The 19,439-nt window shown below is 44.6% G+C and overlaps 1 protein-coding gene across 1 annotated transcript in view; it reads right to left on the minus strand.

Moving 5' to 3' along the window:
- LOC135509156 (protein O-mannosyl-transferase TMTC2-like) overlaps positions 1–19,439 on the minus strand; it is a 182,829-nt gene that overhangs the window by 45,042 nt on the left and 118,348 nt on the right. The window contains exons 3-5 of the mRNA XM_064929567.1: positions 8,635–9,481; positions 6,335–6,449; positions 5,072–5,157 (exon numbers count right to left, since the gene is read on the minus strand). Coding sequence (XP_064785639.1) covers positions 5,072–5,157; positions 6,335–6,449; positions 8,635–9,481 — 1,048 coding nt within the window. The remainder of the gene's footprint in view (positions 1–5,071; positions 5,158–6,334; positions 6,450–8,634; positions 9,482–19,439) is intronic.

Consider the following 19,439-nt stretch of genomic DNA (forward strand, 5'->3'; position numbering starts at 1 on the left):
CCATTACTTGATCAACATGCAGCCAGAGAGTAATTAGGCTCTATGGGGCTGAAACTAGTCATTATGAAAATTCTTTCTGAATAAATTGACCAGCCACTGATGATCAATTGGCTGCCGCATCCATGGGGTAACAATACATATTCAAACACTCGTGGAAGGGAGTGTATGGGGTGGTCGTGGCTCCACCAATACTGTATACAGTGCCTTGCGAAAGTATTCGGCCCCCTTGAACTTTGCGACCTTTTGCCACATTTCAGGCTTCAAACATAAAGATATAAAACTATTTTTTTGTGAAGAATCAACAACAAGTGGGACACAATCATGAAGTGGAACGACATTTATTGGATATTTCAAACTTTTTTAACAAATCAAAAACTGAAAAATTGGGCGTGCAAAATTATTCAGCCCCCTTAAGTTAATACTTTGTAGCGCCACCTTTTGCTGCGATTACAGCTGTAAGTCGCTTGGGGTATGTCTCTATCAGTTTTGCACATCGAGAGACTGAATTTTTTCCCATTCCTCCTTGCAAAACAGCTCGAGCTCAGTGAGGTTGGATGGAGAGCATTTGTGAACAGCAGTTTTCAGTTCTTTCCACAGATTCTCGATTGGATTCAGGTCTGGACTTTGACTTGGCCATTCTAACACCTGGATATGTTTATTTTTGAACCATTCCATTGTAGATTTTGCTTTATGTTTTGGATCATTGTCTTGTTGGAAGACAAATCTCCGTCCCAGTCTCAGGTCTTTTGCAGACTCCATCAGGTTTTCTTCCAGAATGGTCCTGTATTTGGCTCCATCCATCTTCCCATCAATTTTAACCATCTTCCCTGTCCCTGCTGAAGAAAAGCAGGCCCAAACCATGATGCTGCCACCACCATGTTTGACAGTGGGGATGGGTGATGAGCTGTGTTGCTTTTACGCCATACATAACATACATGTGTCTCCCAGGTGGCTTGTGGCAAACTTTAAACGACACTTTTTATGGATATCTTTAAGAAATGGCTTTCTTCTTTCCACTCTTCCACAAAGGCCAGATTTGTGCAATATACGACTGATTGTTGTCCTATGGACAGAGTCTCCCACCTCAGCTGTAGATCTCTGCAGTTCATCCAGAGTGATCATGGGCCTCTTGGCTGCATCTCTGATCAGTCTTCTCCTTGTATGAGCTGAAAGTTTAGAGGGACGGCCAAGTCTTGGTAGATTTGCAGTGGTCTGATACTCCTTCCATTTCAATATTATCGCTTGCACAGTGCTCCTTGGGATGTTTAAAGCTTGGGAAATCTTTTTGTATCCAAATCCGGCTTTAAACTTCTTCACAACAGTATCTCTGACCTGCCTGGTGTGTTCCTTGTTCTTCATGATGCTCTCTGCGCTTTTAATGGACCTCTGAGACTATCACAGTGCAGGTGCATTTATACGGAGACTTGATTACACACAGGTGGATTGTATTTATCATCATTAGTCATTTAGGTCAACATTGGATCATTCAAAGATCCTCACTGAACTTCTGGAGAGAGTTTGCTGCACTGAAAGTAAAGGGGCTGAATAATTTTGCACGCCCAATTTTTCAGTTTTTGATTTGTTAAAAAAGTTTGAAATATCCAATAAATGTCGTTCCACTTCATGATTGTGTCCCACTTGTTGTTGATGCTTCACAAAAAAATACAGTTTTATATCTTTATGTTTTAAGCCTGAAATGTGGCAAAAGGTCGCAAAGTTCAAGGGGGCCGAATACTTTCGCAAGGCACTGTACATCGGCATGCAAAGATGAACTGTATGCTAGACTCGTTCGACCTAGTCCCTATCCTCAGTTCACTCTGTCCATCCTTCCAAAGTGAACTGGTCTAATCAACAAGCCTTTTGTAGGAATAAATTGCATATATCCCCCTGGCTAGAGTGTTTCTGAAGACTGTTTCCATAAAGGATGTGTGTCTGAAAGAGAGAACAGTAGTAATGGAACTGGATATCATTAGAGTATCATCATGATGCTGCCACTTTGGAATTGTTCATGAACAGATTCTACGTTGTACCAGCTGCCAGCTAAACACATTGAATTATGGTACAACCTTGACAAATGACTTTTATTATCTGACTGACTCTCATACCTTCACCTCCAATACCCCCCACCACCGCTTTAGGTGACTCATTAATTTAGTTATCGGCAGTAACAGATAGGATCATTGCATAATGAACGAGAACTTCAAAGTGTGATCATCATCTGATTACATTCATAATTATTAATTACACTTTGGGAGACAAAGGAAAGGACTCCACCTGCTAACCAGGCAGTGCGACAGCTGAACCTTACTGATACAGTAATGAGCTAGCAGGAAGCATGTTTGTAAGAGTTTCCTCAAGATAAGACTCAAGAAAAAACTACCACCATTAGGGGATAAGGAAAGAAGTGGAGAGAGGGAGAAATGGAGAGATGGAGAAATGGAGAGAGGGAGAAAGGGAGAGAGGAGAGAGGGAGAAAGGGAGAGATGGAGAAAGGGGGAGAGGGAGAAAGGGAGAGATGGAGAAATGGAGAGAGGGAGAAAGGGAGAGAGGAGAGAGGGAGAAAGGGAGAAAGGGGGAGAGGAGAGAGGGCGAGAGGAGAGAGGGAAAAAGGGAGAGAGGAGAGAGGGAGAGAGGAGAGAGGGAGAAAGGCAGAGATGGAGAAAGGGGGAGATGGAGAAAGGGAGAGAGGGAGAAGGGGAGAGAGGGAGAGAGGAGAGAGGGAGAAAGGGAGAGAGGAGAGAGGGAGAGAGGAGAGAGGGAGAAAGGGAGAGAGGAGAGAGGGAGAGAGGAGAGAGGGAGAAAGGGGGAGAGGGAGAAAGGGAGAGAGGGAGAAAGGGAGAGAGGAGAGAGGGAAAGAGGGAGAAAGGGAGAGAGAGAGAGGGAGAAAGGGAGAGATGGAGAAAGGGGAGAGGGAGAAAGGGGGAGAGGGAGAAAGGGAGAGAGGGAGAAAGCGAGAGAGAGAGGGAGAAAGGGAGAGAGGGAGAAAGGGAGAGATGGAGAAAGGGGGAGAGGGAGAGAGGGAGAAAGGGAGAGAGAGAGAGGGAGAAACGGAGAGATGGAGAAAGGGGAGAGGGAGATGGAGAAAAGGAGAGAGGGAGAAAGGGAGAGAGGATAGAGGGAGAAAGGGAGAGATGGAGAAAGGGGGAGAGGGAGAAAGGGAGAGAGAGAGAGGGAGAAAGGGAGAGATGGAGAAAGGGGAGAGGGAGAAAGGGGGAGAGGGAGAAAGGGAGAGAGAGAGGGAGAAAGGGAGAGAGAGAGGGAGAAAGGGAGAGATGGAGAAAGGGGAGAGGGAGAAAGGGGGAGAGGGAGAAAGGGAGAGAGGAGAGAGGGAGAGAGGAGAGAGGGAGAAAGGGAGAGATGGAGAAATGGAGAGAGCGAGAAAGGGAGAGAGGAGAGAAGAGAGAGAGAAAGGGAGAGATGGAGAAAGGGGGAGAGGGAGAAAGGGAGAGAGGAGAGAGGGAGAAAGGGAGAGATGGAGAGATGGAGAAAGGGAGAGAGGGAGAAAGGGAGAGATAAGGAGAGAGGAGAGAGCGAGAAAGGGAGAGATGGAGAAAGGGAGAGGGGAGAAAGGGAGAGATAGGGAGAGAGGAGAGAGGGAGAAAGGGAGAGATGGAGAAAAGGAGAGTGAAAAAGGGAGAGATGAGGAGAGAGGGAGAAAGGGAGAGGGAGAAAGTGAGAGAGGGAGAAAGGGAGAGATGGAGAAAGGGGGGGAGGGAGAGAGGAGAGAGGGAGAAAGGGAGAGATGGAGAGGGAGAAAGGGAGATATGGAGAAAGGGGGAGAGGGAGAAAGGGGGAGAGGAGAGAGGGAGAAAGGGGGAGAGGGAGAAAGGGAGAAAGGGAGAGAGGGAGAGAGGGAGAGATGGAGAAAGGGGAGAGGGAGAAAGGGGGAGAGGAGAGAGGGAGAAAGGGGGAGAGGGAGAGAGGGAGAGATGGAGAAAGGGGGAGAGGGAGAAAGGGAGAGAGGGAGTAAGGGAGAAAGGGAGAAAGGGAGAGATACTGAGAGAGGAGAGGAGAAAGGGAGAGATGGAGAAAGGGAGAGAGGAGAGAGGGAGATAGGGAGAGAGGAGAGAGGGAGAAAGGGAGAAAGGGAGAGAGGGAGAGATAGGGAGAGGGAGAAAGGGAGAGAGGGAGCGATAGGGAGAGAGGAGAGAGGGAGAAAGGGAGAGATGGAGAAAGGGAGAGGGAGAGAGGGAGAAAGGGGGAGAGGGAGAAATAAATACAATTGGGAGAGGAGAGAGGGTCCTTGAACACTCAATCATTCATCCAGTAATGGAGCAAGCTTGTCTGTGCCCTCCCTCCCCCATTGGCAGATGCCTGGACACCTGCGCTGTGCAAACACAAGAGTTTGAAATGGGGAGAGGGAGACAAGCCAGAGTTGGCCTGGGCCAGTTTATAGGGGAGTGGAGAACTTGGGAGCAGCAAACCACTGAACAGAGAAAGTTAGGGAGAAATCTCAACAGGTGTGTGTCTGTTAAGATGGAGAAGAGGGAAATGTAATACAGTTTCCTAGAGTACTGTAAAATGAGAGTGGAGAAATAGGTTCTGAGAGAGGAGAGAGGGAGAACAGGGAAAGCCCTTGGGGCTAGTGTTGAGAGTGTTGAGGGGGCTAGTGTTGAGTAACATCTAAAGGGGGAGTGTTGAGTAACATCTAAAGGGAGAGAGGGAGATCTAAAGGGGGCTAGGGATCTAAAGGGGGCTAGTGGAGTAACATCTAAAGCCCTTGGGGCTAGGGAGAACATCTAAAGCCCTTGGGGCTAGTGGAGAAAGGGGGCTAGAGTAACATCTAAAGGGGGAGTGGAGAAAGGGGGAGAGGGATTCATAATAAATACAATTGTGTAATAATTGAATCTATTGACATGAGTGGTCCTTGAACACTCAATCATTCATCCAGTAATGGAGCAAGCTTGTCTGTGCCCTCCCTCCCCCATTGGCAGATGCCTGGACACCTGCCTTGGGGCTAAGTGTTGAAATGGTACATCTAAAGCCCTTGGGGCCTTAGTGTTGAAAGTGGAAACATCTAAGAGTTTGAAATGGTAATAAAAAGCCCTTGGGGCTAGTGTTGAAACATCTAAAGCCAGAGTTGGCCTGCTCCCAATGGCCAGTTTATAGTAGTGGAGTGCCTCAGAGAACTTGTTGTTTTCTTGTAGCAGCAAACCACTGTAACAGAGAAAGTTAGGGACTCTCATGGCTACAAATCTCAACAGAAGTCTAAAGCCCTTGGGGCTAGTGTAAGTAACATCTAAAGACCTTGGAATGAACAACTAAATGCTAGTGTTGATAACATCTAAAGCCCTTCCTAGTAAACATCTAAAGCCCTGTAAAATGAAGTGCTACCAAATATCTAGTTCTGTTCTGAACAATCGAATTGTGTAAATGGATCTGTTGAGTAACATCTAAAGCCCTTGGGGCTTAGTGTTGAGTAACATCTAAAGCCCTTGGGGCTAGTGTTGAGTAACATCTAAAGCCCTTGGGGCTTAGTGTTGAGTAACATCTAAAGCCCTTGGGGCTAGTGTTGAGTAACATCTAAAGCCCTTGGGGCTAGTGTTGAGTAACATCTAAAGCCCTTGGGGCTAGTGTTGAGTAACATCTAAAGCCCTTGGGGCTTAGTGTTGAGTAACATCTAAAGCCCTTGGGGCTAGTGTTGAGTAACATCTAAAGCCCTTGGGGCTAGTGTTGAGTAACATCTAAAGCCCTTGGGGCTAGTGTTGAGTAACATCTAAAGCCCTTTGGGGCTAGTGTTGAGTAACATCTAAAGCCCTTGGGGCTAGTGTTGAGTAACATCTAAAGCCCTTGGGGCTAGTGTTGAGTAACATCTAAAGCCCTTGGGGCTAGTGTTGAGTAACATCTAAAGCCCTTGGGGCTAGTGTTGAGTAACATCTAAAGCCCTTGGGGCTAGTGTTGAGTAACATCTAAAGCCCTTGGGGCTAGTGTTGAGTAACATCTAAAGCCCTTGGGGCTAGTGTTGAGTAACATCTAAAGCCCTTGGGGCTTAGTGTTGAGTAATGCCTGTGTGCTTCCTGTTGTCCTCCCCTCAGGCTGACACAGCATGATTAATAACCCACTGTCACAGAAACAGCACCCAGGGGAATACAAAGCACCATGACCTCTCTGTGAAGACCACTGATCATTAGACAGTCGTGTGTGCCGGGACAGACTGGGACCAGAAATCGGCCCTGTATTTCTAACACATCGGGCCCTTTCTTCCCCCTCGAGGCAAAAAATGGACCAGCCCATCTGGTGTGTGTGTGTGTGTGTGTGTGTGTGTGTGTGTGTGTGTGTGTGTGTGGAGAGACAGTACTGCTCATGTATGCATACAGAGTCTATAGACACTCACAGGTTATACAGCATGTCTGCCATGTTCCTGCGGTAGTAGAGGGCATTCCTGTATGCCTGCTCAGCCTCCGCCATCTTGCCCTGGTTCTTCAGGACATTCCCAAGGTTGCCCCATGCTGATAGAGGGAGGAATAAAGTCATTAAGGTTAACAGGGTCAACCAACATGGCTGCACGCCCCTTTTGGACACACTATCACTTCCTGGGTTTACGGTATGTTATCGAGCCTGGTTCCCGATCTATTTGTACTGTCTTGCCTGGTCACGTCAAATGTCAAGTCAAACAATGAACATAGGCTATGTATAGAGTTGGTAAGACAGTACAAACTGATCTGGGACCAGGCTGGGTTTGACCCTCCTCAGAGGACATTGTGCAGGCTAAAACAGAGGGTATATCTGCTGCAACTGAACTACTGGGCTTAGAGTGAGGACAGAGAGAGATGATGGCGCACCTGGGAGTTAGTGTGTCAAAGATCCCTATTATTCCCTAACAGAAAAGGAAGAAAACAATGGCTCCCTTTGACTCTCCATAGTAGATTAATGGCAATACTGTAAAATGGATTGCAGATTAATTGACAGGTAAATTGGGTCTTGAAATGTCATAACAGTGAAAATTATAAGAATGAATCTGGTAGGCAATTTTCAGTTGTCAAGTGGTAATTGTATATTCTATTTTCCTTGGGAAATACATCTACATCGATTACTGCTTTAACTCACATATAGAGGAAAATGCACATAGCCTGACAACCAAATTGACTGAATAGTGTTTCCCTTCAATATTTTAGCTTGAAAACTAAATCCATACAGCTTAGTATGGGCAGTTGGAATTCATCATGTATACATATGGGCTTATACTCTTATACACTATTTAACTGTGTCTACATACAGTACAGCTGAAGCCAGGGCACACTGGGGCAACAGTATGAGCACTGTGAACAGGCCTGACAGAGAAGAATCATCCCCTTAGACACGGTTTCTTCTTGTTCTCCTGATGGCTGTGTAGCATTTCATTCAAATGTATCGAGTGGTCACTTATGCCAAAGGCTCGTTTGAGCTGTGCATTATTTATTAGATATCAGATATCCCAAAAGTCTCAAATTCAATATTAGCAACGCCAAGCAGAGAAAAAAAAGACAAGAACTTTATTGTAAACACAATATTAAACATTTTAAAATAAATATGCTAGAAAAGAAAATGTTCTAAGTGGTGTTACCATCCACTGTGAATTTGTTAGGTCTCTTTTACAGTGTTTTCTCACAGAACTCATTCTCAATGCTTAACGAGCGTGTCACTATTTCAGACTCACAAATGGCATGAGGACAGTGAGCCAGGGAAGGAACGTAGCTGCTGCTCTGCTCTGTGTTGGCAGGATCAACAGCTGTCATGTCTCAGCTCTGCTGCAACATGTCCTGCCATTACCTCTGTCTCTAGCCCGGGATCACTATCTCAAGAATAACACTAGTACACTACCAGTTATTCAGTATTATCTTTGGATGAACCTGAATTTGAATGTTTGAATATTCAAGTATTCTAGTTTCCCCTCATTGCCAGTCAAGCAGGGATGTCAGTGAAGATGCCGTCCAAAAGTGAAAAGGAGAGAAACTGTAGTCTGCCCATAGTGAGGGATTTAGTAGGTTTACAATGGAGGCCTTGTGTTGAAAGGTCCTTCAGCCATGATATACTGCCTGGAGAGGATAAACTGTCTGGAAGTAGACATACTGTAAACAATTTAACAGGTAGCGCTTAACACTCATGATTCATCATGAGCTCCCGAGTGGTGCAGCAGTCTAAGGCACTGCATCTCAGTGCAAGAGGTGTCACTACAGACCCTGGTTTGATTCCAGGCTGTATCACAACTGGCCGTGATTGGGAATCCCATAGTGCGGCGCACAATTGGCCCAGCATAGTCCTGGGTAGGCCGTCATTGTAAATAAGAATTTGTTCTTAACTGACTTATGTTTTTCTTTTTGTATTACATCTCAGGGTACATCTTGAAAATCCTACTTTCGTTCAATCCCAGGAAGTAGCTATCACTGAATGTGATGCTACTTTAGGTCATACAGTCAACCTGTAAATATATTATGTGAGAATGTTAAAGTGAAGAAGGATGTCTAAGTAGGACCTTTTTCAGGGAGCTCTAAGCTACATTATTCAGTGCAGAAGTCATGAAAGCTCATCTGACATGACACACACTAGCCTGTTGAACACCTTTTAAAGCACACTCAGGCTATGCAAACGTCACGGTCTGAGATGTTGTGTGAGTGTGTGAGTGTGTCTCTATGTGTCGATCTGTCTGTGTATTACCTTTAGCAGGATTAAAGTATATTCCTGACTTGTAGAGCATCTCCTCGTTCTGCCAGTCTTGGTTCCTCAGCACTGTTTTAACCCCAAACAGTAGGACCAGGGTAACGCTACAGTACACCACCACAGTCCTGGAGGAGCTCCACCTCAGCCGTACGTACAGGGCCCTCAGCCCCACCGCCAGCAGCAGACAGAAGCCCATACTGGGGATGTACAGTACCCTCTCTGCTATCACAAAGCCCACGTAGAAGAACAGGTTGGTGGCAGGGAGGAAAGGGACGGCCAATAGGCCCAAGGAGAACAGCACTACGTTTTCAGTGGTGGGCAGTGGAGTCCTGGTAACGTAGTGCTTTTTGGTACCGTTCTGTGAACTTGCAGTGTGAGGCTCTGTTTCAGAGTTTGTGTGGTTGGGAACATCGGGGTGGTGGCAGCTGTGTCCATTGGTGTGGGACCTCCCGTTCCCGTTGGTTACATGATGGGCTTTTCCGTTGGTCTCCTTGCCCTTGACCTGGTGGGTGCGAAGCCCAAACCAAGCCAGAAGGAGCAGTCCCACATAGAAGGCCAAAGTATGAAGGTTCCTCCAATCGGCAATGCTTCTGATCAGAGGCAGGGTGTCCATGGACCAATCGAAGCTCAGGGTGTTTGGGCACAAGAGAAGCCACATGTTGACGGCAGGCAGATAGAGGAAGGTTAGAGTCCGAGTGAGGAGGGATGGGGAGTCCCCCGCTGGATTGTCTGAGTTGGAGAAGTTGGGCGGTTTGTTGCCCATCCAGTAGAGGCGGTAGGCCAGCAGAACAGCCCCCCAGGCAGCCAACAGCAACACACTCAACAGCAGGTGGACGTTCCTCCTCTAAAAGAGAGAAAACAACAACAGAGCTGAAACTAGGAGGAACGGCAATCGACTGGAAAGCTAGCAGCAAAGGCAAGAAAAAATATTATGAGACGCTAGGGCCAAAGTAGTTTTCTGGTTGGTTGGTGATTTTTCTGACTCTTGGCATGTGACTTTGATCCAGGCCATGTTGGTAAATCGAGCATAAGGTTTAATGTAATTTAGAAGAAAAAAATGCAAGAGTCTGTTATGTAAGGTTGTCTGGAACAAAAGCTGTGTTCATGCACTATTTGTCCAGCCAAGTGTTAGACTGCAGATTTAGAATGCATTGCAAGGAAAGTCAACTACAATTGATTTTATTGTTATGTTTTGGCTGTGATGGGGGTTTTGAATACCCATGAACAGGAAGATATCAGTTAACCGCGAATGCCTTGGTTGCTGGGGCTTATAAACCAAAAAAATCCCAAAAGAAAGGGGAAAAATGCCCTGTGACTTTGTCTTTGATTCAAGCCAAAATAATCACGGCTATACTGGATTCATTGACTGTTGCTGAGCAAATGTGGTCTTACATCATAGCATTCCCTTATTCTGTGTTATCTTTCTCCTCACGCACCTGGCCTTAGACATGACTAAATAAACACCAGAATACATGCCAATAGACAGTCCTATTCATCATAATGCAGGCTTGATATTAAACACTTTCTGAAACTCCTGCATGGAAATGATTATGAAGTATTGAGTGTTTGAAACTTCTGCACGTTGGTGGGAGTGCAGAAAACAACCTGGCCTATATTGTTCCCAATAGAACTGTTCCTGCTGTAGGATCAACTAGTCTTTCTTATGGGGTTTATTTTGGAAGTCACACTCCTGCTAAGAAATCTTTATGGCTTCCCTTCCAAAATATTGTCAGCTAATACATGCAGGGCAACATCCATTTGTGCCCTGCAGTGGTGCTCTTTATTCAAGGGAGGATGATCTCATACTGGTACAGTACACAACAATGAGGCTAGCATTCAGTACATGCATTTCATGTCCGAGCAATGCAGTAATTGACTGCTTTCCCCATAGAGATTCAATGTAGAGGATAGGGATATTATGAAGCAAATCAAATCAAATGTTATTGGTCACATGCGCCGAATACAACAGATGTAGACTTTACAGTGAAATGCTTACTTATGAGCCCATTCCCAACAGTGCAGAGTTAAAAATATGGACAAATATATGCAAAATAAAAAAAGGAAATAGTAAAAAAAAAACTATTAACAGGATACATACAAGGAGCACCAGTACCAAGTCAATGTGCAGGGGTACGAGGTAGTGGAGGTAGTTGAGGTAGTACAGTATGTACATGTACATGTAGGTAGCGGGATAATCAGGCAATCAGGATAAATAATTAACAGAGTAGCAGCAGCGTTTTTGGTGTGTGACAGTGTTTCTATGTGTGAGTTTGGGTGTGTGTGCCATCAACATGCATGTGTGTTTTGTGTGAGAGCGTACATTATGTAGTGTGTGTGTTGTAGTGTCAGTGTAGTATGTGTGAGTGTATGGGTAGTCTAGTGAGAGTGCATCGAGCCAGTACAAAACAATTCAGATAAATAAATAATAAAGGGGTCCATGTACATTTTCCGCATCGCCATTTGATTAACTGTCCAGCAAAAAGCCCTGCAACGTTTTTATTTATTTCATGTATTTAACCTTTATTTACCTAGACAACTCAGTTAAGGACAAATTCTTATTTACAATGACGGCCTACCAAAAGGCAAAATCATTGCAATTGTCTTTAATTCATATCATTCCTTACAGATCTCAAGATTACAGGCTTACACATAATTGAGTATTTATTCCCCATGTGCTGTACAGTATTCCTTTGGTAATATACACACAACCCTTCTTTACCATTAAATGAAAAGCCATGGCTAGTGTACAGCTGAAGATCCTGTTAAGTCCATTTGATGTCCCCTCTTCCATCCTTCCATGCCAAATAGATCACAGTGGCTAATAAGAGTTTCCTCAGTCGGACTGTGAACATGGGGTCCTAGCTCTGCCGGTTGCAGTGCAGGGGGCTTCAGGGCTTCTATGAGAAATGGGCAAGGGACAAGGCCAAGCGCATCATAGAAGACCCCACGCACAAGCTTGCTGCCCCTCCGGAAGGAGATTAAGGGTCCCACTGTTCAGGAAGAATAGGAACAAGGCAAGTTTCATTCCATCAACCACCAGACTGCTGAACAGTGGGATATAGGACAGATGCAGGCCAAACACACGGTCGGACAGAAGGCCGCAGAAACTATGAATATGTGAAAATGTAAATGTGTGACTTGTGTACTAACTTTCCAGTTTTTCGTACTGCATGTAATATGTTGTGTTTGTGTATTTGAATGCTAACATCACAAAATGAATTTCCATGTAAATAGACACAGTATATCGTATCATCGTATCAACCATAACCCGATTGGTAGCTTTATAACATAACATCACTTCATTCCAAATGTATAGCGACTTTATTTATTAACTGTATCTAGTAAATTACAGAAATAAATGTTGCAAATCTACATGTTGAAGACGTCATAATTCTTCAAATAAATATTGAGTTGAGATTCTGCTACCAAATATAAACTGGTGTGGTGTCAGAGTAGCTACGAGATGATCATCGGATCATTAGATGTAGGACTATTGACAGTGATCAAATCTTGATGGATTCCGGCATTTAGTCTCTTTCTTTTTCCACTGGTATGGTTTTGTGGGCCGGCTAGGCGCCCATGGAGTAGACCTCATGTCAAAAGGGCCTGGTAGTTTAACTGTGTACCCAGTGGCAGGCTACAGAGGCTGAGAGGAAAATAATGACGGAAGAGAAAGACAGAGCCAGCCCGAGACTCTTCCTATCTTAGGCGTTTCAGCAATTCTTCAGTGAAGGCACAAATTGTTCAGCAACAATGCTTTCCTAGTCATTGCCTTGAAATAGGCCTTCGGTATGTTGGAGCTAAATTTATTCACAATGCTTCTTGGAAAATGCTGTTGATTATGCCAAGTCGCATATGCTGGGGGAAAATAGAGACAGTTCCAGAGATTTAAAAGACATGTATTAAACATGTATTCAGCCATGTGGTACCAATTTTGCGAGTAAGCCTGTTGATGTAGGCTATGCTACCATCCAGCTCCAGAGCAAGATTCCTTTACCTTAGACTCCCTCGCTCAGGGGAGTCATCCCTATTAAAACAATGTGTAAGGGCAACACTATCAAAACCACAACAAAACTTTTGACAAATCAGGACATGATTTCCAAAGGAAGACAATCCACCACCGTTCTAGAGGTTAATATGTTGCTTGGCAACAGATAGGTCACCAGTTCAATCCATATCCCACGTTTCTTGCTAATTCGAAACAACTGTCAAAAGTCTCATGTGGGGGGCAATCAATATGTGAATTAATTGCCCCCCATGTATCTTCAGAGTTCGTAATGTTAGGTGACCTACACTGGGATATGCTTAACACCCCGCCCGTCCTACAATCTAAACTAGATGCCCTCAATCTCACACAAATTATCAAGGAACCTACCAGATACAACCCCAAATCTGTAAACATGGGCACCCTCATAAATATCATCCTGACCAACTTGCCTTCTAAATACACCTCTGCTGTTTTCAACCAGGAACTCAGTGATCACTGCCTCATTGCCTGCATCGTAATGGGTCCGCGGTCAAGAACCACCCCTTATCACTGTCAAACCCTCCCTAAAACACTTCTGCGAGCAGGCCTTTCTAATCGACCTGGCCCGGGTATCCTGGGAGGATATTGGCCTCATCCCGTCAGTAGAGGATGCCTGGATGTTCTTTAAAAGTGCTTTCCTCACCATCTTAAATAAGCGTGTCCCTTTCAAAAAATGTAGAACTAAGAACAGATATAGCCCTTGGTTCACTCCAGACTTGACTGCCATTGACCAGCACAAAAACATCTTGTGGCGTACTACACTAGCATCGACTTGTCCCCGCGATATGCAACTTTTCAGGGAAGTCAGGAACGAATATACACAGTCAGTTAGGAAAGATAAGGCTAGCTTTTTCTAACAGAAAATTGCATCCTGCAGCACTAATTCCAAAAGGTTTTGGGACACTGTAAAGTCCATGGAGAAAAAGAGCACCTCCTCCCAGCTGTTCACTGCACTGAGGCTAGGAAACACCGTCACCACTGATAAATCCACGATAATCGAGAATTTCAATAAGCATTTCTCTACGGCTGGCCATGCTTTCCACCTGGCTACCCCAAACTCGGCCAACAGCTCTGCACCCCCGCAGCAAGTGGCCCAAGCTCCCCCCCGCGTCTACGTCAACCAAATCATGATAGCTTAGGTTCTGAAAGAGCTGCTAAATCTGGATCCCAACAAATCAGCTGGGCTAGATAATCTGGACCCGCTCTTCCTAAAATTATCCGTCGCCGTAGTTGCAACCCCTATTACTAGTCTGTTTAACCTCTCTTTCGTATCGTCTGATGTTCCTAAAGATTGGAAAGCAGCCCCGGTCATCCCCCTCTTCAAAGGGGGAGACACTCTAGACCCAAACAGTTACAGACCCATATCCATCCTGCCCTGCCTTTCTAAAGTCTTCGAAAGCCAAGTTAACAAACAGATCACCGACCATTTCGTACCTTCTCCGTTATGCAATCTGGTTTCCGAGCTGGTCACGGGTGCACCTCAGCCAAGCTCAAGGTCCTAAACGATGTCATAACCTCCATCGATAAGAGACATTACTGTGCAGCCGTCTTCATCGACCTGGCCAAGGCTTTCGACTCTGTCAACCACCGTATTCTTATCGGCAGACTCAACAGCCTTGGTTTCTCTAATGAATGCCTCACCTGGTTCACTAACTACTTCTCAGATAGAGTTCAGTGTGTCAAATCAGGGGGCCTGTTGTCCGGACCTCTAGCAGTCTCTATGTGGGTGCCACAGGGTGCAATTCTCAGGCAACTCCTTTCCCTGTATATATCAACAATGTCGCTCTTGCTGTGGGTAATTCTCCTCTACGTAGACGACACCATTCTGTACACATCTGGCCCTTCTTTGGAAACTGTGTTAACAAACCTCCAAACGAGCTTCAATGCCATACAACACTCCTTCCGAGGCCTCCAACTGCCTTAAATGGCAGTAAAACTAAATGCATGCTCTTCAACCGATCGCTGCCCGCACCCGCCCGCCTGACTAGCATCACTACCCTGGACTTTAAATATGTGGACAACTATAAATACCTAGGTGTCTGGTTAGACTGTAAACTCTCCTTCCAGACTCATATTAAGCATCTCCAATCCAAAATTAAATCTAGAATCGGCTTCCTATTTCGCAAAAAAGCCTCCTTTACACATGCTGCCAAACTTACCCTCATAAAACTGACTATCCTTGACTTCGGTGATGTCATTTACAAATTAGCCTCCAACACTCTACTGAGCAAATTGGATGCAGTCTATCATAGTGCCATCAGTTTTGTCACCAAAGCCCCATATACTACCCACCACTGTGACCTGTCTGCTTTGTTGGCTGGTCCTCGCAACATATTTGTCGCCAAACCCACTGGCTCCAGGTCACCTATAAGTCTTTGCTAGGTAAAACTCCGCCTAATCTCAGCTCACTGTTCACCATAGCAACACCCATCCATAGCATGCGCTCCAGCAGATATACTGCACTGGTCATCCTCAAAGCCAACACCTAATTTGGCCTTTCCTTCCAGTTCTCTGCTGCCAATGACTGGAACGAAATGCAAAAATCACTGAAGTTGGAGACTTACATCTTCCTCACTAACTTTAAGTGTCAGCTGTCAGAGCAGCTTACCGATCGCTGAAGCTGTACCCAGCCCATCTGTAAATAGCCCATCCAACTACCTACCTCATCCCCATATTTGTTTTTGTTTTTTCTGCTCTTTTGCACACCAGTATTTCTACTTGCACATCCTCATCTGCACATTCTATCACTCCAGTGTTAATTGCTAAATTGTAATTACATCGCCACTATGGCCTATTTATTGCCTTACCTCCTTACTTCATTTGCACACACTGTATATAGACCTTTCCATTGTGTTATTGATTGTAAGTTTGTTTATTCTATGTGTAACTCTGTGTTGTTTTTGTCACACTGCTTTGCTTTATCTTGGCCAGGTCGCAGTTGTAAATGAGAACTTGTTCTCAACTGGCCTACCTGGTTAAATACAGTTTTTTTTTAGAGTAAATAAAAAAAGGTCAGGTCCCTGTGTAAACGGTTGAAGACAGTTTCACACGTTAACAGACGCCTCAGCATTACTTCAGGTAAATAGCATACAATGGCTATTCTTCCAGAAATAAAGAATTAACAAATCATTGGTTTTCATGTCATAAAATTCCTACTAAACTTGTTCTGTGGAGGTTTAAAGCTATTACAACACCTGGCCATGATACATCTTTTGGAAAGGTAGCCTAACCCACCGTGAACTTAGTCGTTCTGCACCAAGGAACCAAATGGACAACTACAGCATTACTGACTACAGTATTACATCTCTTGATAAACACCACACCAATATCACTGTGTTATTTGCTGTGGCGAATTGAAGGTATCTGTATCAAGAGTCTGTGAAAGGACAAACTCTAAGACAGAGGGGCTGATGTGTAAGCAGAGGCATAGAGAGACAGAAAGTAGGTTAGCAGCCTTATAGGACAGGAAGAAATAAGGGCCCACTTCCCCTGGAACCCAGGTGAATAGCACAGCTATGTATCATGGGACTATAAATGAAGAGTGAGTGACTGTATGTTTTAGCTGACCACAGGATTAGCCATTGGGTCGGTTCAAAGGACTCGCCATGCTTATGACTAAAATAAACAGATGAACAAAGGGGATTATGGTCAATGTCATCACCCCTTTACATTGGGGCTTGTATTGAGCAAATAATATATCTTACTGTGCAGCTTTCCCTTTAAAGATTATCTGACCTTTGGATAGCCTGGTCCCAGATGACCACAGGAGTTGGCAAGACAGCATAACCAGATCTGGGAGCAGGATAACATTGGGACGCTCTTATGACAGCATATGTATCGGTGTGAGGAGCTGAATTTAGGCAATGGATAGAACAAACAGGGTTATTATAATGAGTCTACTGCACATCTAATGATGATAGTGATGTACCCAAATTCAATTCTTAATTCATAATCTTTCAAAAGGAAGAATTTGAGAAGTAAACAGCTGTAGGAGTTCCTGCTATGTTTAAGGGAAGTTAAAAGCCTAAAATATGTCTCTCATGTGGTTTAGTTTGGGGATGAAGTAACAGAGAAGAGGCACAGCTTTGGGTTGAAATATGACATGCATAAAAGAGGGATAGCGGCGACGCGACGGGGACATTTAATGCTTTTCAACAGATATAAATCAGCAGTATTGTTGGTGGCCACCCTACATCCCAGATCACCCTGCCGTTAGGTCCCACAGTTTTGTCTTATGAACTTCTTGGGAACCTGTCGGCTGTCCACTTGAAAAACTCCACAAATCTCACCATGGGCTTTACACACACTAAATCCAACTCGAAAACATATTACAGTGCAAAGTAGCTCTGCCACTTCTCAAATTGAAACAAGCGAGAGAAACTGTAAATAAGATGGTGTGGATGTAGATGGAGACCCCGGCCTGAAGCTGCTGTAGGATGCTGGCAGGGAGCCAGAGTAAGAGGTACTGTAGCCACGTAACGAATGCCACGCAACCACCCCACTCTGCAGGACTGAGCTCGCTGTGCACGGCTGCCTCTGGCTCTGACAGGCAGATTTATCCCTGTTGTGATGGGACCACCCTCCAGAAGGGCAGGGAGTCTTTCCTGCTGCCTGTGTGCTGCTGATGGCTTTCTAGCCCAGGGCCAACACATGTGAACTACCTGGCTCAGGCGCAAATGTATGTCATGCTAACTCTCTCTAACTCACTCCCCAGCCTTGGTGCACACTGTCAAACACCAGCATGCTAACCACATCCATATGTTTGTTGGAGTTTTCTTTATTCACGTGTGTATATGTTCTGATGTTTCTCTGTTAAGTACAGGCTAATACCTTAGGGCAGTACGGCAAACATGAAAAAAGCCTTTAATGATATTGACACATTTGTGACCTCTGAAATATTTTGTATATGGACTAACCTCACTGCCTGCAAAACAGGATATCAGTTGAACATACTGTAAATGCATTAGGGCCTGCTAATAAAACTCTCAAGGGTTAACCTTTCGGCGGTGGATAACTAGAGGACCATCACTATTATCTCACAAATAAACAAACATGTGCGTCTCCCTAATATGCCTCCAGTTAAAATGTCCGCCTTTTCAAAAGCACAAGTTCAAATAGGGGCCCGGCGAGGGGTACCCGATTGCCACAACCCCATTATGATGCGAGCCAAGGAATTCCAGCTTTGTCTCGTTTGTCTATAATCCAGTTTAGCTTGAAATAAGTGGTTTAGCACAACCCGGTAGGTTGCATGGGGCTTTTCTTTTGTATTTCAGGCTCAGTTCAGAACTGAAACAATTTTGCTTTTATGAGGCAGGCATGTGAAGAAAATATCCTTGGAGATGAAGTGCAAAATAGACCAATTTACACAAAGTATTTTCTGGTGCTTTGAATGCCTTTCTTCTCAACACTTGGGGTGGAAACTACCGGTAAGAAAATTACATCCAGAAAGGATTCTTGAGTGCTGCCACTAAATTGTCGGATAGGTGCTGTGCCATTGATTATGCTTGGTGACTGGAATGGGCAGCGTTAAAACATTTTTTTGGGGGCAATCCGGTTTTCAAAACCCACACACATTTACTTTTGAATATGTAATTTAGAACCTACCATCATTCAACATTACTTTGAATAATATCTACTACATGTAACACCTAACAAATTCATCTGAAGCCAGATACAACGCTGGGGGCAGTCATGTTGTGACCACAGGCCATAGGGTCCGAGGGGTTACAGGGTCAAACTTCAAACCTTCAGTGGGTCAGCCACAGCTTACAGTCATGGAGAAACCCACAGGAGACTCTGGGAATGGACCAGAGATGAGGCAGGAATCTGGTTGAGATAAAATATGACATTTATTGACTGTGAAACATTGAAGATAAAAACATGGGGGCTTCCAGCAGAGCGGCAAAGGCCAGGAAGAGGGGAAGATGAGAGAGGATGGCACGGCATCACTTCACATGACAGGACATTACCTATCAAAGAGTATAACTCTGCATGAGACTTACAACATTCATCATCCATGGTTATCTGGGTAAAATATTAAATGCCATGAAGTACTCACTGCTGAACTTTAAAAGCACTTTATTTCCTTTCTATACTAATATTGATTGGATTAGGCATTCTGTTTCAGCCTACAGTGGCTTGCGAACGTATTCACCCCCTTGGCATTTTTCCTATTTTGTTGCCTTACAACCTGGAATTAAAATAGATTTGGGGGGGGGGGGTTATATCATTTGATTTACACAACATGCCTACCACTTTGAAGATGCAATATATATATTTTTTTGAAACAAACAAATAAGACAAAAAAAACTGAAAACTTGAGCGTGCATAACTATTCACCCCTCGAAAGTCAATACTGTGTAGAGCCACCTTCTGCAGCAATTAAGGCTGTAAGTCTCTTGGGGTATGTCTCTATAAGCTTGGCACATCTAGCCACTGGGATTTTTGCCCATTCTTCAAGCTAAAACTGCTCCAGCTCCTTAAAGTTGGATGCGTTCTGCTGGTGTACAGCAATCTTTCAGTCATACCACAGGTTCTCAATTGGACTGAGGTCTGAGCTTTGACTAGGCCATTCCAAGACATTTAAAAGTTTCCCCTTAAACCACTCAAGTGTTTCTTTAGCAGTATGATTAGGGTCATTGTCCTGCTGGCAGGTGAACCTCTGTCCCAGTCTCAAATGTCTGGAAGACTGAAACAGGTTTCCCTCAAGAATTCCCCTGTATTTAGGTGATGAGAGGTGTTGAGTTTGGGCCAGACATAGCATTTTCCTTGATGG

Source organism: Oncorhynchus masou, chromosome 22 (genome assembly GCF_036934945.1).
Source record: "Oncorhynchus masou masou isolate Uvic2021 chromosome 22, UVic_Omas_1.1, whole genome shotgun sequence".
NCBI lineage: Eukaryota > Metazoa > Chordata > Actinopteri > Salmoniformes > Salmonidae > Oncorhynchus > Oncorhynchus masou.